Source organism: Gossypium hirsutum, chromosome D11 (genome assembly GCF_007990345.1).
Source record: "Gossypium hirsutum isolate 1008001.06 chromosome D11, Gossypium_hirsutum_v2.1, whole genome shotgun sequence".
NCBI classification, from domain to species: Eukaryota; Viridiplantae; Streptophyta; class Magnoliopsida; order Malvales; family Malvaceae; genus Gossypium; species Gossypium hirsutum.
Window position 1 is genome coordinate 6,511,170 of NC_053447.1, and position 24,887 is coordinate 6,536,056.

The 24,887-nt window shown below is 30.6% G+C and overlaps 6 protein-coding genes across 6 annotated transcripts; 4 read left to right on the forward strand and 2 right to left on the reverse strand.

Moving 5' to 3' along the window:
- On the forward strand, nucleotides 1-2,394 carry LOC107911835 (UDP-glycosyltransferase 83A1). The gene is made up of 2 exons (XM_016839786.2): nucleotides 1-632; nucleotides 1,317-2,394. Exons 1-2 carry the CDS (start codon nucleotides 152-154, stop codon nucleotides 2,204-2,206), a joined length of 1,371 nt encoding a protein of 456 aa, XP_016695275.1. The 5' UTR covers nucleotides 1-151; the 3' UTR covers nucleotides 2,207-2,394.
- A 4,891-nt stretch (nucleotides 2,395-7,285) lies between these two features.
- Nucleotides 7,286-9,693, forward strand: LOC107911836 (UDP-glycosyltransferase 83A1). The gene is made up of 2 exons (XM_016839787.2): nucleotides 7,286-7,905; nucleotides 8,676-9,693. Exons 1-2 carry the CDS (start codon nucleotides 7,425-7,427, stop codon nucleotides 9,563-9,565), a joined length of 1,371 nt encoding a protein of 456 aa, XP_016695276.2. The 5' UTR covers nucleotides 7,286-7,424; the 3' UTR covers nucleotides 9,566-9,693.
- Nucleotides 9,694-11,021: 1,328 nt separating this feature from the next.
- Nucleotides 11,022-11,498, forward strand: LOC107910871 (UDP-glycosyltransferase 83A1-like). Its single transcript, XM_016838795.1, has one exon. It carries the CDS (start codon nucleotides 11,022-11,024, stop codon nucleotides 11,496-11,498), a length of 477 nt encoding a protein of 158 aa, XP_016694284.1.
- A 6,374-nt stretch (nucleotides 11,499-17,872) lies between these two features.
- Nucleotides 17,873-20,173, forward strand: LOC107911837 (uncharacterized). Its single transcript, XM_016839788.2, has 3 exons — nucleotides 17,873-18,068; nucleotides 18,391-18,638; nucleotides 19,741-20,173. Exons 1-3 carry the CDS (start codon nucleotides 18,000-18,002, stop codon nucleotides 20,021-20,023), a joined length of 600 nt encoding a protein of 199 aa, XP_016695277.1. The 5' UTR covers nucleotides 17,873-17,999; the 3' UTR covers nucleotides 20,024-20,173.
- A 1,208-nt stretch (nucleotides 20,174-21,381) lies between these two features.
- LOC107910873 (uncharacterized) lies at nucleotides 21,382-22,731 on the reverse strand. Its single transcript, XM_041105753.1, has 2 exons — nucleotides 22,106-22,731; nucleotides 21,382-22,014 (listed from the first exon to the last, which is right to left on the reverse strand). The coding sequence occupies exons 1-2, from the start codon at nucleotides 22,729-22,731 to the stop codon at nucleotides 21,792-21,794; spliced, it is 849 nt and encodes a 282-aa protein (XP_040961687.1). The 3' UTR covers nucleotides 21,382-21,791.
- A 468-nt stretch (nucleotides 22,732-23,199) lies between these two features.
- On the reverse strand, nucleotides 23,200-24,066 carry LOC107911838 (uncharacterized). The gene is made up of 3 exons (XM_016839789.2): nucleotides 23,741-24,066; nucleotides 23,548-23,656; nucleotides 23,200-23,400 (listed from the first exon to the last, which is right to left on the reverse strand). The coding sequence occupies exons 1-3, from the start codon at nucleotides 23,932-23,934 to the stop codon at nucleotides 23,356-23,358; spliced, it is 348 nt and encodes a 115-aa protein (XP_016695278.1). The 5' UTR covers nucleotides 23,935-24,066; the 3' UTR covers nucleotides 23,200-23,355.
- Nucleotides 24,067-24,887: the final 821 nt, after the last annotated feature.

A 24,887-nucleotide genomic window follows, 5' to 3' on the forward strand; every position in this document is an offset into this window, starting at 1 on the left:
GCACCATAATTAAATCACGTGACACCACGTTATTATTATATTTTTATTTTCTTTAGAAGATAGGATGGCATTGGAAACGTAAATTGGCCCGAAATGGTTGCTATAAATAATCAAAGTGTGAGCCCTCAATTCTCCAAAAGCACAAACGGAAATGGGGAAACCACACGTTGTGGTAATCCCTTATCCAGCCCAAGGCCATGTTATTCCTCTCATGGAACTCTCCCAAAACTTAGCCAAACAAGGCATCAAAATCAGCTTTGTTAACACAGTGTTTAATCACAAGAGGGTCCTGGATGCATTCGGCGAGAAGGTGGATGAAAATGGCTTACTTCATCTACTTTCAGTCCCCGATGGACTAGAAGATGGGGAAGATAGGAATCAGTTAGGGAAGTTAACTGAAAGTTTATGCCAGGTTATGCCTACTCAACTCAATGAGCTTATTCATAAGGTTAATGGATCAGATGATGATAAGATTTCATGTGTTTTAGCTGATATTAGCATGGGGTTGGCTCTTGATGTTGCGGCGGAGTTGGGGATTCCTACGGTGGGCTTTTGGCCGACTGCGGTGCTTCAACTGGCGGTGTTGCTTAGGGTCCCCAAACTTATTGATGATGGACTGATAGATGAAAATGGTAAGACGTACCCTGTTTTGCTTTAACTACTTAGCAGTGCAGTACCTATGAATAAGAGAAAATATAAGTTTTTTTTCTCGTGTGAAATCTAATTTGATTTGACTTAGGCTAATTTCTCGTAACTTTTGAATTAAAAATATTTTTAAACCTTTAATTTAACTGTTTAGTATTATTATTAACAAATATTTTTAAGAAATAATATGTTTATTTTAAACTTGATGTGGTGAAATAAAAATATGCATTTGAATAATATTAAAACTCATTATTATGATATTAAAATAAAAAATATAATTTTTTTATCATAACTCATTATTAATATTTTGATATATGCAATATAAATTTTAAATATTTGTAAGCAATTAATATTAATTATTTATAAAATTTAATTTAAATATATAATCTATATTTTAAATATCATTAAAATATAACTATAAAAAATTAACTATATAATAGTATATATTTAAAATAAGTTTCAATAGAAAAATAATTGTATATCCTATATAATTAGTACATAAAACACATTAAATTATAAATAATGGTTAAAAATGTGACTTGCTTTAAAACTGTTTTTTCCAAGGATTCAAAAGCATTTTCTTACTTTTGAAACTGCGAGTTTAACATTACTTATAGCTTAAAAAACACTTTCAACAACGTTATCTTCAATTATTTAAATCTGTTTTGCAGGCACTCCACTCATGAAACATAAGATGATTCAGTTGTCACCAATGACGCCTTCTATACACCCAATGAATTTGGTATGGCTTAACATTGATGACTCTCCTTCAACCCCAAAATTTATGTTTGATTTTCAACTTAGGAAGTACAAAGTTGTTGAAACAACAGACTGGGTACTTTGCAACTCAAGTTTGGAATTAGAGCTTCAAGGGTTCAACTTAGTTCCCAAAGCCTTACCCATAGGCCCATTTTTAGCCACCAATCGGCTCGGAAACTTGTCGGGGAATTTTTGGCCCGAGGATCCAACTTGTTTGCAGTGGCTCGATCAACAGTCACCTGGTTCAGTCATATATGTCGCATTTGGTAGTTTCACAGTTTTTGACCAAATCCAGTTTCAAGAGTTAGCTTTGGGCCTTGAAATCACCGAAAGACCATTCCTTTGGGTTGTAAGAGAAGATATTACAAAAGGAAAACACCATAACTACCCTAAAGGGTTTAATGAAAGAGTTGGCAATCAATGTAGGATAGTAAGTTGGGCACCACAAGCAGCAGTTTTGGGTCATTCTTCCATTGCATGCTTTATAAGTCACTGTGGGTGGAATTCCACCATGGAAGGTGTAAGCAATGGGGTGCCTTTCTTGTGTTGGCCTTACTTTGCTGATCAGTTCCTGAATGAAAGCTACATTTCTGATATTTGGAAGCTTGGATTAAAACTCCAAAAGGATGAAGGAGGTATCATTAGAAAAGAAGAAATTAAAAGCAAAGTGGAACAATTGGTTGGTGATGAAAATTTCAAAACAAGAGCTATTGAACTGAAGCAAATGGTTACCAAAAGTGTAGGTGATGGTGGAAGTTCTGATAAGGTATTCAAGAACTTTGTTCAATGGTTGAAATTATAGATCACTTCTTTACATTTCGTTTTCTTGTTGAAGTTGATTTATTAGGGGTTGTTCTAGTATGTTAATTTGATTTCGTCCCTTCAATTTAAGTTTCGATTAAAATAATGAATGTTAAAAAATTAAGTCAATCAATTCTCCAATAACCATTTACTCTATTTATAATAAATTGATTCCAAATGTTACGATGATTGTGATCTTATATGTTTATTTTTTTATTTATTAAATATTATGTTTACAGTTTATAAAAATATATTCCCAGATTAAAAGATGATTGATCTAATTTATAATAAAAATAGATTAATCTAAAATAATAAAATAACATTTTTAAGATAATGAAAAGAATAAAAAAATGGATAGTGAAATATTAAATAAATAGATAAAAGTAATTTATGCTTATAAGTCAAATTTTCATCTACAAATCATCATCACTTTAATATTTCATTGCTTTGGACATATAATTTCAAAACACAATGATAAGATATATTCGCAATTGTGTGAGTATTATTAAAGTCAGATAATAATAAAGAGGAGGGATTCACTTTTACTAATGTAAAATGAAAGTAGTTTTACTTGTGACCCCTTATTATAATGAGAATGTATATAGTCCTATTCCGGTTTGGTCTAGTATAGAATGAACTTATAATCATAGAATCGACTCGATTATCAGATTATAGATTATAAGTTCATAACCCTAGCCTATTCCCGTTTTGGGCAGAACAAATCCATTAACTTTTTTATTTCAGTCAGTAATGAGGGACATTGAACTAAGAAATAGATTCTAGAAGCTAAACTAAAAAAGGATATCTTGAGCAATTACAACAATCGGGTTCATTGTCATTCCTGGTATAGTAGATGCTCTTTCTTTGTACGATTAATATTTTTATAATTCAATAGTCGAATATCACGATGGAATTGTACTTATTAATGAGATAGAATAAATAATAAATTTATGATTTAAAAACATTCATTTTAATCTAATGATTGATAATATTTTCATTCTCACGATTTTCATTACAAAATTCTCACAATCATTACTTCCTTTTATAATTAAATTAAATTACAAACAACTTGAACAATACAAAGACAGTTTTGTAGCATAAAAGCAATTATGAAAAATCAAATTCATTTCTTTGAAAACTTGGATCGGGTACTACGTCAAAGAAAAACATCACTTTAAATTAAGGTATAAAGTAACGACTTTTACTTTAAAAAAAATGCCACTTAAGAATCAAACATATTGATATTAAACATCATTTCATTTGGGAATTAGTTGAGAATTGTCTATTGAATTGAATATGTGTTTACTCCAAGTTAACTAATTGATTTATTCCCCAGAATCTTGGACTGAAACAGATTTGAGAGCTTGAAAACCCTAAATATGTCGAGCTTAAAAGTGTTAACTATGTTTTGGATGATATCTACATGACTTAGCTTGATCTAACTAAATTACATAATGTATAAATGTTGATGATTAATTTTTTAAATAAAGATTAAATTAAAAAAATATAAAAATATTGAAGTTAAAGATATTGTTATACCAAATTTAAAAGTTGTTACGTTATTTTTTTCCGTTAACTATTTAATAGTTGGTTGTCAAAAAACATAATCAAATAAAAATTTTATAACTGAATAACCAAAAATAAAACTTACTAATAATTGAATACCAACCTAAATAAAGTGGATGACATGTGGGAGGGTCCATGGTTTTATATTCTAAGAGTGCGTCCAAAATGTTCATTAATTTGCTCTGCAGGACGCTATTCCTGGTCCCCAAACTAGCCCTTTATTATTATTATTATTATTATTATTATTATTATTATTATTATTTTATATAAATTAACTGAAATTTATTATTAACCTCTAAAAAGACTTTTTGACTCCTACTTTTTTATTTGTACTTTTTTAAAAAAGACAAGCCTATTTTCTTGACTAATATAAAAACATAGTGAAAGATCACATCTAATTTATGACTCATATAACAAACATAATGAAACATCACATCTAATTTGGCAAATAAAAAAAATACAAATAAAAACTAGGCCTATTCAAGAGATTAAATTGCCAGTACATGTCGAAAATGCTTTTAGGTGAAAGTGGTTTTTGCTATACCAACACTAAAAGTGGCAACACCAAGAAATTTTTTTATTTTTTGGTACCACATATTAACATGAAAATAAGATTTACAAAACATGTATTTATATAGACCCCAAATCTCATTTTCTTTATTTTTTTTAAACGATGTGAGATGTGAAATATGAGTATATATAGACTCATAATCTATTTACAGTTTGTTCTTAAACAATGTAGTAATTCTTCCATTAATTATCACACCTTTCAATCCTTTAAAAAAACTTTTCATCTTCCAGATCCTCTTTCATTTTTTCCATTCTTCAACTTTCCAAAATGTAAATCAACACCACACATATCAAACTTGCACACTGCTTTGTTGATCTCTTTCCACTAGCTCCTCGACGTAATCAGGGCTCCTTTGTTCATATCTCTTTGTTCCCCATTTCCTAGACCTTTTGTAGCCAACTTCGTTCTTTGTTCTTCATTCTTTAGCCATGTTTGAAATTTCAGATCTGGAATCCCTTACTTAGCCATTGACAGTCTTTAATGAGAGCACACATCTCCGATATATCATCCCTTTTCTTTTGTACATTTTTTATAACTGATAAAACATCTCCTTCTACCTCTACAATCATGATTTCCAAAACCAACCCCAATTGAAGCCCTTGGACACATGCAAGGGTCTCTGTTGTAAAAATCGAAGGTACCCTCTCGTTTAGAACAATCCTCGACACCAAAACCTTTCCCTTTTTTGTCCCTAATGACAATCTCGAAGGATCTGTTTAGGTAAATTTTGGGTGAAAGTATTAGAATGTAATTTACTAGAAATCAAATTATATTTTATTTCTATACTAAAAAATTAAAATTTATTCTTAACTTAATTAACATTAGTACTATTGTCAGTGGAGTGACTAAAGCATATTATTCTTTTATTTAAATATTAGGAAGGAATATGGGTAATTGTCTTTGTTTGAAGTGGCTACCACAAAGTTGAATAATTTTCTTTGTCGATTAGTTAATTTTTTATGCACAACTTTTGTGTGCTGTGATAGAAATCAAATTTGGGTACTATTCTTCTTTTAATTTAATGGTTGGCAGAGTTTGATGGTTCACTGGCACTATTAAAATTTTGAGAAATTATTATTTATTTTTTAAAATTTTATTTCTCTTTTAAAGTAAAAAAAAGTAAGCTCCCCAAATTTTAAAAAATTCTCATTATATTTTTTATTTTATTTTTTTGAAATTTAATTAAAAAATCCCACTTAAAACATTTAAAAATTCTCATTAATTTCACAAAAAGTTTCAAAATTTTAATGAGACTGTTAATTTTTTTTAAAATCTCATCAAAATTTTTGAAATTTTTAATAGCCTCAAAACTTAGTCCAAAGATCCGCCACTGACTATTAATAAGTTTTTTTTGGCACTTAACTATGAGAGAAAAGTTACAAAATTATCACTTAACTATTCGAATTTTTCCTTTTTGGTCACCAGCCGTAAATGATTGATAGAAAATTAACGTGATAGCTTTTAAAATTGACATAATAATAGCTTTAACCTTCAACATTTATAACTTGTGCCAATTTAGTCTTCATTCTAAAAAAGATTAACCCTTAAAATTTACATATTGTGTAATTTGATCTCTCCTCTTCTTTTTTTGTTGCCCTTTTTTTTTGTTGCCCTTCCACCTAAAGAGCTAAAAGAAAAGACAAATCTATCAAGTAAATTTGATAGGAAATATATCAAAAAGGAAACATTCGAAAATTCAACATAATCATTTCTAACTTTTCTTGTTCTTTTAAAATTAACCATCAACATTATAAATAAAAAGTAAAATTTAAAAAAAAATACCAATTTATACGATGTGCAAATGTCGAGGGTTAATTTGTTTTTTTTTTAGAATCAAGACTAAATTAACACAAGGTGTAAATGTTAAGGTTAATGTTACTATTATGCCAATTTTAAAAACTGCTAAGTTATTTTTCGGTTAGTAATTTAATGGCTGGTGATCATAAAAGAAATTTTCAATTAATAATTGGGTGCCCAAAAAAGAAAAAAAGTTGAAATTGAGTAACTATTTTGTAACTTTTCATAGTTAAGTAACAAAAAAACACACTAATAATTAAATGAATATAATTATAATAAAGTCAAAGTATTAATAATTCATATTATGTTATCATGCTTATAGTATTTATATGCATATAATTAATTATAAGTAATAAATATAATGTAATTTTTATTCTTCGTAATATAATATATCATTATATAATATAACAAAGCAAATCATGTGTAAGGTAGTTTCATATTATAATATATGTTACATATATAAATAATACGAAGATTTATTAATTTTTATACTATAATATAATACAATATATGTTAAATATATGTATGGCACGTTATATGAGTAAGGCTTAATGATAAATTTGATCACTAATATTTATATGTTTTGTCAAAATGGCCCTAATTGTATTTTTGAGTTTTTTTGTTCCATCAACCTTTGATTTATTTTCAACTACATTTTAACATATTTAATTAATTAATTCACGAGATTTAATGAATAAATTTAAGGTTTCAATCTTTCATATGTTTGTTTATTGAGAAAATTTTCTACTGAGTTACATTTCTTTAGATAATTACGTTATTTTCTTTAAATTAAGAGTTATTTTTTAATTTAATGTATTATTTATTTATTTTATTATTTTTTTCACATGCAATTATCTTATTGAATTATCTAAGTAATAAATTACATCTCATTAAAATATTTCACATATGAAATTTCACATCATTCCCGTTAATTATTTTAATTGTACTTTCATTAAAACTGTTAAAAAACGGATTAAAAAATAAAGGTCAATGACCAAAAAATTAAAAAATACAATTAAAATCATTTTTAGTAGCCATTAGTAATGCGTACTAAGTAAAAAAAATGTATGATCGTAAGCTTGATTTTGTTGTAGTGGGAGAATGAAAAATCCAACTATATAACAAGACAGAAGATGCACCATAATTAAATCACATGACACCATATTATTATTATATTATTATTTTCTTTAGAAGAGGGGTGGCATTGGAAACGTATATTGGCCCGAAATGGTTGCTATAAATAATCAAAGTGTAAGCCCTCAATTTTCCAGAAGCACAAACGAAAATGGGGAAACCACACATTGTGGTAATCCCTTATCCAGCACAAGGCCATGTTATTCCTCTCATGGAACTCTCCCAAAACTTAGCCAAACAAGGCATCAAAATCAGCTTTGTTAACACAGTGTTTAATCACAAGAGGGTCCTGGATGCATTCGGCGAGAAGGTGGATAAAAATGGATTACTTCATCTACTTTCAGTCCCCGATGGACTGGAAGATGGGGAAGATAGGAATCAGTTAGGGAAATTAACTGAAAGTTTATGCCAGGTTATGCCTACTCAACTCAAGGAGCTCATTCATAAGGTTAATGGATCAGATGATGATAAGATTTCATGTGTTTTAGCTGATATTTGTATAGGGATGGCTATTGATGTTGCGGTGGAGTTGGGGATTCCTACGGTGGGCTTTTGGCCGGCTGCGGTGCTTCAACTGGCGGTGTTGCTTAAGGTCCCCAAACTTATCGATGATGGACTGATAGATGAAAATGGTAAGACGTACCCTGTCTTGCTTTAACTACTTAGTTGTGCAGTACCTATGAATAAGAGAAAATATATGTTTTTTTTCTCGCCTGAGATCTAATTTGATTTGACTTAGGCTAATTTCTCGTAACTTTTGAATTAAAAACATTTTTAAACCTTTAATTTAATTGTTTAGTATTATTATTAACAAATATTTTTAAGAAATAATATATTTATTTTAAACATGATGTTGTGATATAAAAATATGCATTTGAATAATATTCAAACTCGTTATTTTTTTATATTAAAATAAAAAATATAATTTTTTTATCATAACTCATTATTAATATTTTGATATATGCAATATAAATTTTAAATATTTGTAAGCAATTAATATTAATTATTTATAAATTTTAATTTAAATATATAATCTATATTTTAAATATCATTAAAATATAACTATAAAAAAATTAACAATATAATAGTATATATTTAAAATAAATTTCAATATAAAAATAATTGTATATCCAATATGATTAGTACATAAAACACATTAAATTATAAATAATGCTTAAAAATGTCACTTGACTTTAAATATGTTTTTTCCAAGGATTCAAAAGCATTTTCTAAACACATTAAATTATAAATAATGGTTAAAAATGTGACTTGACTTTAAAACTGTTTTTTTCAAAGATTCAAAAGCATTTTCTTACTTCTGAAACTGCCAGTTTAACATTACTTATAGCTTAAAAAACACTTTCAACAACGTTCTCTTCAATTATTTAAATCTGTTTTGCAGGCACTCCACTCATGAAACATAAGATGATTCAGTTGTCACCAATGACGCCTTTTATAAACCCAATGAATTTGGTATGGCTTAACATTGATGACTCTCCTTCAACCCAAAAATTTATGTTCGATTTTCAACTTAGGAACTACAAAGTTGCCGAAACAACAGATTGGGTACTTTGCAACTCAAGTTTGGAATTAGAGCTTCAAGGGTTCAACTTAGTTCCCAAAGCCTTACCCATAGGCCCATTTTTAGCAACCAATCGGCTTGGAAACTTTTCGGGGAATTTCTGGCCCGAGGATCCAACTTGTTTGCAGTGGCTCGATCAACAATCACCTGGTTCAGTCATATATGTCGCATTTGGTAGTTTCACAGTTTTTGACCAAATCCAGTTTCAAGAGTTAGCTTTGGGGCTTGAAATCACCGAAAGACCATTCCTTTGGGTTGTAAGAGAAGATATTACAAAAGGAAAACACCATAACTACCCTAAATGGTTTAATGAAAGAGTTGGCAATCAATGTAGGATAGTAAGTTGGGCACCACAAGCAGCAGTTTTGGGTCATTCTTCCATTGCATGTTTTATAAGTCATTGTGGGTGGAATTCCACCATGGAAGGTGTAAGCAATGGGGTGCCTTTCTTGTGTTGGCCTTACTTTGCTGATCAGTTCCTGAATGAAAGCTACATTTCTGATATTTGGAAGATTGGATTAAAACTCCAAAAGGATGAAGGAGGTATCATTAGAAAAGAAGAAATTAAAAGCAAAGTGGAACAATTGGTTGGTGATGAAAATTTCAAAACAAGAGCTATTGAACTAAAGCAAATGGTTACCAAAAGTGTCGGTGATGGTGGAAGTTCTGATAAGGTATTCAAGAACTTTGTTCAATGGTTGAAATCATAGATCACTTCTTTACATTTCGTTTTCTTGTTGAAGTTGATTTATTAGTTGTTGTTCTAGTGTGTTAATTTGATTTCGTCCCTTCAATTTAAGTTTCGATTAAAATAATGAATTTTAAAAAATTAAGTCAATCAATTCTCCAATCACCATTTACTCTATTTATAATAAATTAGTTCCAAATGTTACGATGATTGTGATCTTATATGTTTATCTTTTTTAATTTATTAAATATTATGTTTACAGTTTATAAAAATATATTCCCAGGTTAAGTGATGATTGATCTAATTTATAATAAAAATAGGTTAATCTAAAATAATAAAATAACATTTTTAAGATAATGAAAAGAATAAAAAAATGGATAGTGAAATATTAAATAAATAGATAAAAGTAATTTATGATTGTAAGTCAAATTTTCATCTACAAATAATCATCACTTTAATATATCATTGCTTTTGACATATAATTTCAAAACACAATGATAAGATATATTCGCAATTGTGTGAGTATTATTAAAATCAAATAATAATAAAGAGGAGGGATTTACTTTTACTAGTGTAAAATAAAAGTAGTTTTACTTGTGACCCCTTCTTATAATGAGAATGTATATAGTCCTATTCCGGTTTGGTCCAGTATAGAATGAACTTATAATCATAGAATCGACTCGATCATCAGATTATAGATTATAAGTTCATAACCCTAGCCTATTCCCATTTTGGGCAGAACAAATCCATTAATTTTTTGATTTCATTCAGTAAAGAAGGACATTGAACTAAGAAATACATTCTAGAAGCTAAACTAAAAAACGGATATCTTGAGCAATTACAATAATCGGGTTCATTGTAATTCCTGGTATAGTAGATGCTCTTTCTTTGTACGATTAATATTTTTATAATTCAATAGTCGAATATCTCGATGTAATTATACTTATTAATGAGATAGAATAAATAATAAATTTATGATTTAAAAACATTCATTTTAATCTAATGATTGATAATATTTTCATTCTCACAATTTTCATTAAAAAATTCTCACAATAATTACTTCCTTTTATAATTAAATTAAATTAAAAACAACTTAAACAATACAAAGATAGTTTTGTAGCATAAAAGCAATTATGAAAAATCAAATTTATTTCTTTGAAAACTTGGATTGGGTACTACGTAAAAGAAAAACATTACTTTAAATTAAGGTATAAAGTAATGACTTTTATTTTTTTTTTTTAAATAATGCCATTTAAAAAAGGTGTGATCGTAAACTTGATTTTGTTGTAGTGGGAAAATGAAAAATCCAGATTACAAGACAAAAGATGCACCATAAGTAAATCACGTGACACCACGTTATTATTATATTTTTATTTTCTTTAGAAGATAGGATGGCATTGGAAACGTATATTGGCCCAAAATGGTTGCTATAAATAATCACAGTGTGAGCCCTCAGTTCTCCAGAAACACTAACGGAAATGGGGAAACCACACGTTGTGGTAATCCCTTATCCAGCACAAGGCCATGTTATTTCTCTCATGGAACTCTCCCAAAACTTAGCCAAACAAGGCATTAAAATTAACTTTGTTAACACAATGTTTAATCACAAGAGGGTCCTGGATGCATTCGGCGAGAAGGTGGATGAAAACGGCTTAAGTCATCTACTTTCAGTCCCTGATGGACTGGAAGATGGGGAAGATAGGAATCAGTTAGGGAAGTTAACTGAAAGTTTATACCAGGTTATGCCTACTCAACCCAAGGAACTCATTCATAAGGTTAATGGATCAAATGATGATAAGATTTCATGTGTTTTGGTTTATATTGGCATGGGGTTGGCTCTTGATGTTGCGGCGGAGTTGGGGATTCCTATGGTGGGCTTGTGGCCGGCTGCGGTGCTTCAACTGGCGGTATTGCTTAGGGTGCCCAAACTTATCGATGATGGACTGATAGATTAAAATGGTAATACGTACCTTGTCTTGCTTTAACTACTTAGCAGTGCAGTACCTATGAATAAGTATTTATTATTATTAATAACAAATATTTTTAAGAAATAATATATTTATTTTAAACATGATGTGGTGAAATTGAATAATATTCAAACTCGTTATTATTATGATATTAAAATAAAAATATAAATTTTTTTATCATAACTCATTATTAATATTTTGATATATGCAATATAAATTTTAAATATTTGTAAGCAATTAATAATAATTATTTATAAATTTTAATTTAAATATATAATCTATATTTTAAATATCATTAAAATATAACTATATAATAGTATATATTTAAAATAAATTTCAATAGAAAAATAATTGTATATCCAATATAATTAGTACATAAAACACATTAAATTATAAATAATGGTTGAAAATGCGACTTGACTTTAAAAATGTTTTTCCAAAATTCAAAAGCATTTTCTTAGTTCTGAAACTGTCAATTTAACATTACTTATAACTTAAAAAATACTTTCAATAACACTATCTTCAATTATTTAAATCTGTTTTGCAGGCACTCCACTCATGAAACATAAGAGGATTCAGTTGTCACCAATGACGCCTTCTATACACCCTGTAGCGACCTAAAAAATTTTAGCACGGGCGCTAGTCGAATTGATTGTTGAAAATTTGAAAACAGAGTCTTGATTTTTTTACAAAAGAGGAGTCATCACCGATCTTTTTTTTTCTAGGTGTCACCGGACACCTATCAAATTCTCTTTTTTAAAAGAAAAAATATTTTATAAATTTCTCTTTTTTAAAAAAAAAGACCGAGTTTAGGTCTACGTCAAAATTCTAGAGAAAATTAGAGTTCGGGAGTCTGTTACGCGCAAGGAAGGTATTAGCACCCTCGCGACGCCCAAAATTGGTATCTCGTTAAGCGCGCGTTGTCCTAATTTTCAAAAATATGAGTTCTAATTATTATTTAACTATGATCTGATTGAAACACGAGAATTTAAAAAAAACAAAAATTTTGAAACACGAGAATTTTTTGAAAACACGAAAATTTTTGAAACAAGAAAATTTTTTGAAAACATGAATTTTTTTTAAAACACAAAGTTTTTTAAACACGAGAATTTTTTGAAAACACGAAAACACGAAAGTTTTGAAACACGAATTTTTAAAAAAAAAACAAGAAAATTTTGAAAGACGGGAATTTTTTTTGAAAACACAAAATTTTTTTAGCACAAAAATTTTGAAACACTAGAATTTTTCTGAAAACACTAAATTTTTTTAAAATACGAAAATTGTGATAAATTACATATTATTATATATATTTTTAAATATAATTTAATAATTTACAAAAGATAGACATTTTATTCTCAACCCGATGATTTTTGAATTTCTCGATTTTTTATAAGGGCGTCCCTTATTTAACACGAGCCAATGATATTCACCCAATATAGCGATGAAATCAACGACTTAATGTTAAACCAGTTCGTTGCCTTATGCATTAAAATTATTCGAATTAAAATAAAATTAAATTAAAAACATAAATACAAAATAAAATGCTAAAAAAATGCCAATAATATTAAACACGAGACAACATTTAAATATTTGGACGAAATTAAAAGATCAAGAATTTATCAAAACCCAAAGTTATGGACTGCACACTTTTGGGCCTTTTCCCTTTTTTTTCTATTCCCCTTTTTTGCTGTTGGGCTGCTGCTATTGGGCTGCGAAGGACTGGGCCGAATCTGCTGGCCTGCTGGATCAGCTGAGGTGCGGCCCGTGTGGAGTGGGCCGACTGCTGGGTGCTGGACTGGCCTGCTGCCCAACTGCTGGAATGGGCCTGCTGTTGGCATGCTAAAAATGGCCTGCTTTCTTTTTTTTCTGCTGGGTTGCTATTTTGGGCCACTGGGAATGGGCCTGCTGCTGCTGCTGGTGTGGCCTGCTGGGAGTGGAATGGCCTGCTGTTGGCTGGACAGGTCTGCTGTGCTGCCTGGGTGTGGACTGGCCTGCTGTTGGGTTGATGGGTGCCGTGGGTCGGGTCGGGTCGGGTCGGGTTGACCCGACTGTGATCTATATATAATTTTTTCTTTTTTCTTATTTCTTTTCTTTCTCTTTTTCTTCTTCGGGCCGAACCCTAGCCTTACGCCGCCGCTAACGCTTCCTCCGTTCGGTGGTGCAGTGGTCGGTGCGCCTCCCTTCTCCTCTCTCTCTCTCTCTTTTTTCTTTTCTCTTCTCTTTTCTCCCTTCTTTTTCCTTTTGGTTGCTGTTTTTTTTCTTTTTTACTTGCTGTTTTTTTTTCTTTTTTGGTTGTTGCCTTGCTTGATTGTGTTGTAGGTGCTGGCGGTGGAAGGAAAGCAAGGGCACGGTGGTGGTGAAGGGCGGCCGGATTTTTGAACTCTTTCTTTTGTTTTTTTTTCTGCTGCTGCTTTTTTTGTTTTGCTTTTCTTTTTGATTAATTGTGGCTTTCAAGTGGTCGAGGTAAGGGGAAAAAGATGGTGGCGGTAGTTGCGTGATGGTGGTGAGGGCCCTTTTGCTGCTGTTTTCTTGGTGTTTTTGCTGCTATTTTCTTTCATTTTTTTTTTGCTTTCTCCATGTTTTACTCTTGTTTACTTTTTTTTTTGAGGGTTTTTCACGTGAAATGTTTGTGTTCGATCTTCTCCACTTTTACTATCTCGTTGTTTATGCTAGGCGATCCCCAATAGATAGCAAACATAGGACATGTTTAGTAGCACTTAAAAAAAGCACTTCTGGCTCCAAAAATATTTTTAAAAGAAAAGTTGTGCTAAATAAGTTGCTTTTGGCTAAAAAAATTTTGTTCAAAAACACTTTTGAAAAGAAAAAGCTAAAATTTTTTAGCTTTTCTTTCACAAAAATACTTTTGATGCTTAATTACTTTTTATCACTCCAATAACATAGTACTTTCCATTTTTTTCTTTTAGTTGTTTAATTACAAATGTGTTAAAATCATTCATTAAAATAAAATAAAAAATATTTTTTAAAATATTAATTACAAATATTTAATGGTTATATTTAAATATTTAAAATATGGTTTATATATTTTAATTAAACTTTATAAATAATTAATATTTATTGTTTAAAATATTTAAAATTTATATTGCATATATTTAAATATGAAAAAATAACAAGGAAATGAAAATTATGGAATTGATAAGCTCATCAATCATGGTATAAATTACTGATACATAGAAATTGTTGGACTAATTTGAATGTTGAGTTTGTGCATGATAGGGGAATAATGTATGGAATGGGTGTATGAATATTTATTGCATTGTATTGAAAATATTAGGTAAGTATAATCCTTGTTACATGAACTTACCAAGCATAAAGTGCTTACCTGTTTCTTTTTCCCCTATTTTGTAGTGTTAAGAGCTCGGAGGTTGGATTCGGTTAGAGACGTATCACACTATCAACCTCAAGATCTCGGTATATAAAGAAACTTTATTTTGGAAATCGATGGCATTTATAAGCTAGTAAAGTAAATGTTAATGTGAAATGAATGAATGGTTAGCCATTGGTATGACTAACAAATTTTGGTTTTGGTATGTGATGAGGTTATCTTATGAAGACGTTAAATCTATCTTGAAAATATGTTGAAATTGATTGGTTGTGTTGGTTTGGTCTCGGTTTAAAATTGCAGGGAAGATTAGATACTTGTAAAAGGGGTTATATTAAATTTAAAAAAAAAAACTTTGGGATTTTGCGAAAAAAACTTAGACGATAATCGACGAGCAATTGAAAAAGGGCTAAAATCAGCCCGACGTTGGGACAATGAGGTCCCCGACGTTGGGACGGTGCGACTAGGGGTATTCATTCGGTTAATCGACCGGTTAACCGACCCGAAATTACTATAACCGAATTAACCGACCTTCCAAAAATTTTAAACGTTAACCGAACCGATTTTTTTTAAAAAAAATTAACCGAACCGAAATTTTTTCGATTAATAAGGTCGGTTAACCGAATTAACCGAAAATTATGTATTTTTTATTTTTGGTTAAAAATTACCCGAATTACCCGAATTTTTTTATTTTTTATTTTTAAAATTTAAAAAATTTATAAATTATTAAAGTAAATTGGATTTTAGACTTTAACAAATTGGGTTGTCTTTTAGTTTTAGTTTTATTGGATTGGGTAAACTTTAGTTTTAGTTTTATTGGGTTGGGTAATTGAGTTTGGGCTGGGTTGGATAATTTTATTTATTAATTTTTTTGGTTAACCGAAAATTTTCGGTTAACCGACCGGTTTCGAACCGAATTAACCGTTAACCGAAAAATCATAAAAAAATTAATCGACCCCCGACCGAAAAAAATCGGTTAACCGACCGATTAACCGAATTCGGTCGGTTAACCGAATTTTTTCGATTTTACCCGAATTATGCACACCCCTAGGTGTGACAGGTTTTGGTAATGGACGTGACAACGACGTCGTAACGAGGAAAGCTAGCATGTCATGACATCACGATGATGTCTGATATTATACAACCACGGTTTGGACAACTCAACAGGACTTCTTCTAGTTGAGCTTTGACTATTTCAGGAATATTTTAGTATAATTAAAACTCTAATATTAGTTATTTAAAGGGCCATAGTAACCTTGATTTAGACATGCTAATCAGTGAGTGTTTTTCTTGAGGGTGACAAGATGTAGTTGTATATGAGTTTTTATGAGAATTTTGTGGTAACTATGAAAAGAATTTTGTTTTTGAGTTATGACTTTATTTTTGGGATTTAGGATTATACGTTAGTACATTTAAGTTTATTTTCTCCATATTTTACTCTTGCTTGTTTACTTATTTAGTGAAAAGTCGAAGTCACCATTACCCATGGTTTTTCCCTCTTTGAGGGTTTTTCACGTGAAATGTTTGTGTTTGATCTTTTCCACTTTTACTATCTCGTTGTTTATGCTAGTCGATCCCCAATAGATAACAAACATAGGGCATGTTTAGTAGCACTTAAAAAAAGCACTTCTGGCTCCAAAAATATTTTTGAAAGAAAAGTTGTGCTAAATAAGTTGCTTTTGGCTGAATTTTTTTGCTCAAAAACACTTTTGAAAAGAAAAAGCTAAAAATTTTTAGCTTTCCTTTCACAAAAACACTTTTGATGCTTAATTACTTTTTATCCCTCCAATAACATAGTACTTTCCCCTTTTTTTTTCTAGGTGCTTAATTACAAATGTGTTAAAATCATTCATTAAAAATAAAATAAAAAATATTTTTTAAAATATTAATTACAAATATTTAATGGTTATATTTAAATATTTAAAATATGGTTTATATATTTTAATTAAATTTTATAAATAATTAATATTTATTGTTTAAAAACATTTAAAATTTATATTTCATATATTAAAATATTAACAACTAGTTATAATAATTTTTTATATTCTTGCTAAAATATAATAATACTAACTAATTTAAATATTATTTAAATGTATATTTGTTACTTGATAATAACATTTTTAAAATGAACATTTTATCTTATAAAAGCATTTTTAACAGCAATGGTAAATACTTAAAATTTAAACCAAACTTTTCAAAAATATTTTTCCACAGCATTTTTCAAAAGTATTATATTAACCATAATAGAATGGGAAACATCTTTAAATCAACAATGAAATTCTTTTACCAGAAGGTGAAGTATACAAACTAGAAGGGAAAATGCTTAAGAAAGTGGTTTTTTACTTTTGGTGGTTGGAATAATGACAAACAAATCATGCAAGTTTGATGTTGAATTAGAGAAGTTTATATACCGTAAGAGTTGGGATTCGGTCACTTAAATTTTGAGCTTCCCTTCACACATACGGAAAATGTTATTGGCATTCATTTTCTAATATAATCAACCAAATTCACAATTATTTTAATACGTGCAGTATACATTATAATTGTATACATAAATCTTTAATTTGATCTAATTTTTATAAATTATTAATATAATTACTGATATTTATATATTACATATATAAATAATTATATTTATTCAATATAAAAATATATTGATGTATTTAGTTCTTTAAATGTGCATGATTAAAACAAAATTAAAGTTTTAAATATATACTTAAACCACAATTAAGGTTTCATTATATCAAATTAAAATTTATTTATACAATCACACATTAAATTAAAATTTAATTTTTTAAAGGATATTTATACTATTATTAAACAACCATTTCAACCTCAAAACCTATCGATAACTTTAAAAATGACATCTGATGGTTGGCCAGTGAATTTTCTTGTTAAAAATATTTACTATTTTTGATGTATGTGTTTTTACACAATTTACAAAATCCTTTGTGGGCCTTCTTGGGCTTTCACCAACTCATCACAACAAAACCCAAACAATGAAATGGACATTACATAAGGCGCGTCAGATTCCAACATATGACCATTTTCAATGAGAAAGGTCATTAAAGAGATCTATCTTAAACCCTACACCCTAAATCTATAATGAAATTCTTATTTGCGGAAACGACGACGCCGTGCCTAAATCCATGGAAGAGATTTCAGACCAACCAATTTTCAAGAATTCATGGGAGAAATGTAGGCTCTTGGCGAAACAGGTATGTAATCAATTCTCGTTTGGGTGTCGATTATGGTTGATTGTGTCGATCGTCAGTTTGTGTAAAATAAATCAAAAATAAAATTTAATAAACCATACATGTAAAATCATCAATAATAAATCACGAACAAAATTAAATGTAGAAGTGTACTTCTTGAAATCTACAGATGTTAGAATTTTGATCTTCTAAATTAGCTGGCTATGAGATATTAGAAATTTTACCTAATAATTTTTAACCAAATTAAATTCCTTTTCATTTGGGTTAACTTATGTATATATATATGGTATTAGTAATTTTGATTCTAATGTTGTTTTCTTGTCAGGATATTACACTGCTTTCCTGGTTGCCATTGATGAAGGGTGTGGAAGAAGCAATCATGTTCCTGATAAACATACTCATGGAGGCTCCCATAGGAAAAGTAGTTTGCATGGGAAGAAAGATGAAGGAGATGGTTATGGGATCCTTTTCAAGCTTCATTTCGAACTTCTATAAGAGCAAAACCTTAAAAATTGCTCAAGAAGCTCAGGTGTCGGACTCAAAATCAACAAATCAAGAGAAAGGCAGAGGATGGTACTTCCTTTCTCTCTCTTATTTCCTTTTTTATTGCTTGATATATACATATATAGTACCGGAGATTGCCTGTCTGCTCCACCCCTATAAGATTCTTGTATGATTTGTATGTTTGAGTTTAAAGTTAAGTAGTTAACTAGCTAGGTGAGGAGCATACTGTGTCCTAGCTGCAGATAGTCTCTTCCAATACAACCCGATAAATCACTTCGCTAATATCAAGCTATTGATCTCAATACTTGACAAAACATGAAACAATTAATGGCTGAAATGGGTGTTGCTTGTAAAACTGATTTTGAAGAACTTTTTTTTTTAACTTCGTAAAAGAAATGTTTTGTTTCATCCACCTCTTTCTCCTTTCTTTTTTCTTCTCCTGCCAACCATATATGGAAGTCCAAAAGATCTTTGTGTTTATTGGTGTCTTGGATCCCAAAAAAGGCTCTTGAACTCATTTTGATCATATTCTCTCATGCTGCTGATAAAAAACAGTGCCAACTTCTTAAATTTTATCTTCTGTTCAGAGTTTTCTTCGTATACCAATATCAGTAGCATGGACTTTACCTTTTCTCTGTTAATTTTGGCTTTTCCTAATATAATACTGTCATGCGTGAGAGAAAAATTTAAGTGACTTTTGGTCTCCTTGCAATTCACCACTTTGATCTCTTGCAAAGATGGTGAAGATGCAGCAATCCACCGCTTGTGTACATGTAGACACAAAACAACTCATCCCCACAGATACAAACATCAAGACTGGGGGGCTTTGGTAGGTTGCATTTGTTTGACTAAATCTCCTCATCCTGGGATTCTCCGAGGAGAAATTCATTCATCTCATCTCATCTCATTGTTTTGGGTTCTGCAGTCTTCAAGATGTCTTCAGTAAAACACTTAAGTTGTTTTCTTTCAACTGTACATTGCTTTACATCTCTTGTAAAACATCGAAAAGATGACACATCCAGTAACCACTAAGATTGCAATTCAAATGCTTCAGAAGCAAAAAGTTAACACAATGGTGATGAAACAATGTATAAATAAATATACAAGCCTGAGTCTTGCATTACTTTGTCTGGAGGTGTTATGTTGGCTAATCATTTGGTGAATGTTGTAGGGTTTGCCTTGTGCTGTTTGTGTTGCTCACCACTGGACCAAAAGGTGTCAGATGTGAAGATATTGGTAACCCTCTAGTCCCTGGGAGCACTGCAATGGATTCTTTTCTGGCTAACAAATATCTAAGAGGAGGTGCAAGACATCTAGCTGCTGCAATCGACTACAAGGTTTTGTCACATGGGTACCGTCGATCAAATACCTCAGGGCGTGAGAAAGTGAATCCTTATGAGAGACCACATAACCCTGAGGATCGTTATCGTCAAGGTAACACAGGAAAGCACTAGTAGTGACTGTAGTGGCAAATAAACCAATTACCATACTATTCATATAATTGTTTATGTTTGGAAACAAATCTTGTGGCCTTAACTTTTGAGCATTGGGTGGAAGCGTGACTAGAGACTAAATATTATTTGATAAAAGCATAACTCCCTGCATCTAGTCCTTTTGAGTATCTGTAGCTGCTTCATTTTAGCTTTATTTTTGAGATGTTCTAGTCATTAGTTTTGTTAAGAACAATTATTAACTGCATAAGGCCTTTCCTTAAATCGAGTGATTCTTTTTTCTTTCTAAAAAGTTATTTACAAAAGTAAAACTCCCATATTTCGGTGAATTTATAATTTTAAAATTTCAAGATTCGTAGTTATTAAGGTACTAATTTATAAAGAATCGGCTGAAATGATTTCTTTGGCTTTTTAATGGTGGATCAAAGGTTTTTATTTTTATTTTTAAATGATTTAATATATATAAGATGAGTTTGTAGGCGATTGACAAGCAAAAAAGACCCCCATATTGCTGCCTTTTATGACTCTGCATTTTGAGATTCATACTTGCTACAAACATATCGTCCAGTTTAAGTCGAGCAATACCAAGAGTTCGCTCCCATATCTATTCTGTGACATTAAGTTAAAAAATGTTTTTTGAAAGACTTTGATAGATTTAAACCTAATACTACGATTTGGGTCAATAAGAGTGAAAATCGGTGAGAAAGAAAATCAAAATCACAAATAACAACTATAATATGTAGTTATTGTCGCAAAAAAAAAAAAAAAAACTTAAACCATTTTATTTAGAAGCATGTTACAGGAAGATGTAGGGGTTTTTTTTGGGAGCATATTTTGCAGAAATAAAATTGAAATTATACAGTATAAACAAAGAAAATGTAAATCATCAAAAACAAAATGGAAAATTGGAATTTAGGTAGATCCAAATTGTACACTTTGATGATTAAAATGTTGGAAAAACATGTTGCAAAATAAACTCGTTAGTATTGACTGAAAAAATAAATTAAAGATAAATATATAATAAAATAATTATTGTGCCGTGAAAGAACCATCATCTTAAAAATAAATTTATCTTAATTATCGCCCTCCAAGATTAACATAATATTTTTATATTTGTACATCAAAAAAAAAAAGTGGAACAACTATTGAAATTGTTCTTCTCAAAAGAATAGGACACTTGATTGAAAAATGACTAAAGCAAAGCAGGCAAAGAGGAAAGAGTGATTTCTCTTTTTGTTGTATAAAATGAGAAAGAGGATTTGTTGTTTATATTGTTTTCCAAAAGGCAAAACGGTAGAAATGTAGGGACAAAACGGTAAAATATAGGGGCAAAAAGGATAAAATTCTATAAATAGTGCAACTGAAGGAAAGTGATCAAATTTTCAATATATGTTTAAATAAAACAAAAATTTTAAAATAAACACACACCATACTTATTGTAGACACGTGTTAACATGAAACGATAACGCATGTGTTGAACAATTAAAGGTAAGAACAATCCTATATATTTAACTCCTCTTCAGAGTCTTTTCTCAACCAATGTTCAACTTTGCATTACCAACACATAAAATATATATATGTAAGATAAATATCTGTACATTGATAATTCAAACTATCTTCCTCCCAATACATGCTTTTCTCTTTTAATACAATACTAGAAACCATCTAATATGACATTATAGTTAACTAGAGGGCAGGCAATGGATGTTTCCCTTCCCTGGGAAATGATTAGATGAGCAGATAGGGCAGGTCAGATTGTTTTAATGAAAAATCAAGGATATCGGCAGCAATGGAACCAGGCAAACCAGCTTCGACCGGAAGCATTTTGGGGAGTACCCTGAGCTTTTGGTTTCACTTCTTCAGCATATTGCTTCGGCTCTTGCTCTTCCTCTTGAACTTGCTGCTGCTGTTGCTTTACTGACTGTATCTTGAATCCTCGGTTGTTTTGGTAGCTATTTACTGAACTCAGTCTTCCACCATCCGTTCCATTCAACCTGTAATTAATTTACAGCTAAACAAGTTCAGTTCCATGCTTTCCATAAAATAGATGAATCATAATCAAGTGTTGCAAGTATAGTTTCTTACACAGGGAATGCAAAGGAAAGAGTGCTCTCATCAGACAGACAAGACACGCTACTTTTAGGTGAATTATGGGCCTCTGCTGGGAATTTCGGTTCATGGGTTTGGTTTCCACTGCCATATCTGTAGCCATTATCCTGTGCAACTTGTTTGGTTCTGATCCCTGTCGTTGGCATTTCTTTCTTGCCTATATTTTTATCTTCCCTTTCCGCCATGTCATCTAGTTCTTTCAGTGAAGGCAAGACGCCACATTGGGCAATAATCTGCTCATCCAACTTGGTTAATTCACCAGATTTATACAGCGTAAGGAATTGATCCGTTGAGAAGCTGTTATTCCCAACATGAATGCTGAATAACGATTCGTTTGAAGCATTGCTCCAGTCCGTTGGTGTTGCAGGTTTGCTACTGAAAATGGACGATGGTATCCGATCTGGTACGTACACTGCTGGAGTTTGTTGTGCATCCATTCCATTACCTGGGGTCTGCTCAGTAGCTGTTGATGACTGGTTGAGTTGGGATTTTTCAAGGTTCTGAGAATAAGAAGATGATGAAGAAGAGGAGGCTGAACTTTCATGCCTTGAAAGAGGTTTAACTTGAATATCTGTTGATTTCATGCGGCTTTCATTACCCATAGCTTCAACTCTATGATAACTTAGTTGGAATCTTCAATCTGATCACCTATTTTTGCTTAGAGAAGTGGAAGATGGAAACTTCATGATGAGAGGAAAGAATATAGGGAAAAGTAAGATGAGAAGATCAATGGGGGTGGGGGCATAAACAAAAATGATATGTATAAAGAGTCTGGGGGCGGGGGGGAGTTATTATAAAGCTAACAATGGAAGGCAGAGAGAAGATATCGGGGTCATTGGTTTTAACCAAGTTATTCTGGAGAGTTGTTAGAATGAGCCATTTTCTTCAACAAATCATCAAACCATATTTTTTAAAGTTCTGTTTGGTTAACTTTTCCAGATAAAATGGTTGAAAAACAGTTTCTTCTTCTTCTTCTTCTTTTCTTTTGAGAACAGAATATAAGAGCTCATTTTTCCTTCTGTAAAAACATCACTTTACTCGCTCTCCCATGAAGCACTTGAACATTATGATTAATCAGCTACCAAAAATATGTTATTATTAGAACAAGATTTCGCATCCAAAAAAAAAGAGAGATTACATCCCATAAACAGCATTCTTTTTGCTTGTAATTTATATCGACATTAACACCATTTCATTTCAGACAAATCCATCTGGTTTTAGCTTGTTCAGTTGTGAGAAAGACCAACATCTTGAACACGCAATTCATGGATCTGCAAACATCGAAGAACACAGTAAATAGCTTGAAAAATTAGAATAAAAATATGCAAATGATAAATCAATACAAACTTCATAGATTGACTTAGGATTATAAATTTCTCATCTCAATAACAGATTACAAGATTGAATTCGAAAATTACCTTAGTTTGATTTATACTAGGTGGTAAGAGTGAACCTCCAGCTTTCCTGTTTCTTGCAAGAAGACCTTTTGTAACAGGCGACATCATAGAATCGGTTGGACTTCTATACCTGAAACCAACCACGAAAAAAGAGAAATTCATGAAACAGATCATAATTTTAAACCAAAATAAAAGATATGTTGGAGTTACTTACCTTTCAGGGAACTTGAATGCCTTGGGGACTTTAAGCCTATCAGGGGTGCACGTTTTTTTCAAATCTTTGCCTGAATCTTCTTGAATATTCTCATCAACTTTCTGGTCCTGGAGTGGCGGGGTTTTCTCCAATATTCCACCATTTTCAGACTCAGATGAACTGTTAAGTGGCTTTCCCACCGCTTGCTCCGCCATTGATACGGGTGGATATTGCTTTGAACTATTGAGATCAATTAAAAGAAAAAAAAAGCCTTAAATTTTAAGTGGGGTTGAAGAAATGGATATATTGAATTGAATTGTGGTGTGAAGTTATTTATATTTATAAATGGAATGGAAGGTTTGGAGGGATGGTAACGTTCTAATTTTGAGGGCCCCAACTAGCCGTTGAGATTTAAAATAAAGTTTGGAATTTACCATTTTGGCTTCATTTGCCCTGTATTATCTTAAATTCTAGATTTAACGACACTGTTTTATTTATAAATAATTTAGTAAAGGAAAAGAAGAAAATGTTCTCTTTTTCTTTTAATTTATATATTAAAAAACCATATCACTAAATCAAAACTCATCTGGGTTGCTATTAATTATTACTAATAAAATCTTAATATGTTGAACGAATTAGGGGTGAAGTCCGAATCTCAGTCAGTTCTGTTGTGGCTGAGACAAAAAGTGCATTAACATTTCAATTTCTCATTCTACTTTTTCAAGACAATGTCAGATCCTTTAAACACAAATTTTCACTGCACATTTTTCATCCAACTTTAGGAATCCATTTTTGGTCGAATTGTCAAGAAAGTGCATCTCAACTTAGCCTTTGGAATTTCACTTAAGACTTTAAGACTAATGGCAGCATAAGTTTTGAAAAATAGAATTATTATGTTTCTCCCCACATTCTCTAGCTTAATATAATTGACATGACTTTGACATTTCTCCTAGTAAAAATGGGTCCAAAATCTGACCAGAAATTTTTTTTACTCGAACATAGTACATTTGATATATGAGAAAACAATATTATAAACATGATAAAATAAATTTAATACATATATCTAAAATTTCGAAACAATAAACTCAAGACTGACAGGAAAAAGAAAATACAAAATACTGGACTTTATGATAGACAGTTTTCTCTTGTGAGTTGCTTTTGAGAGAAC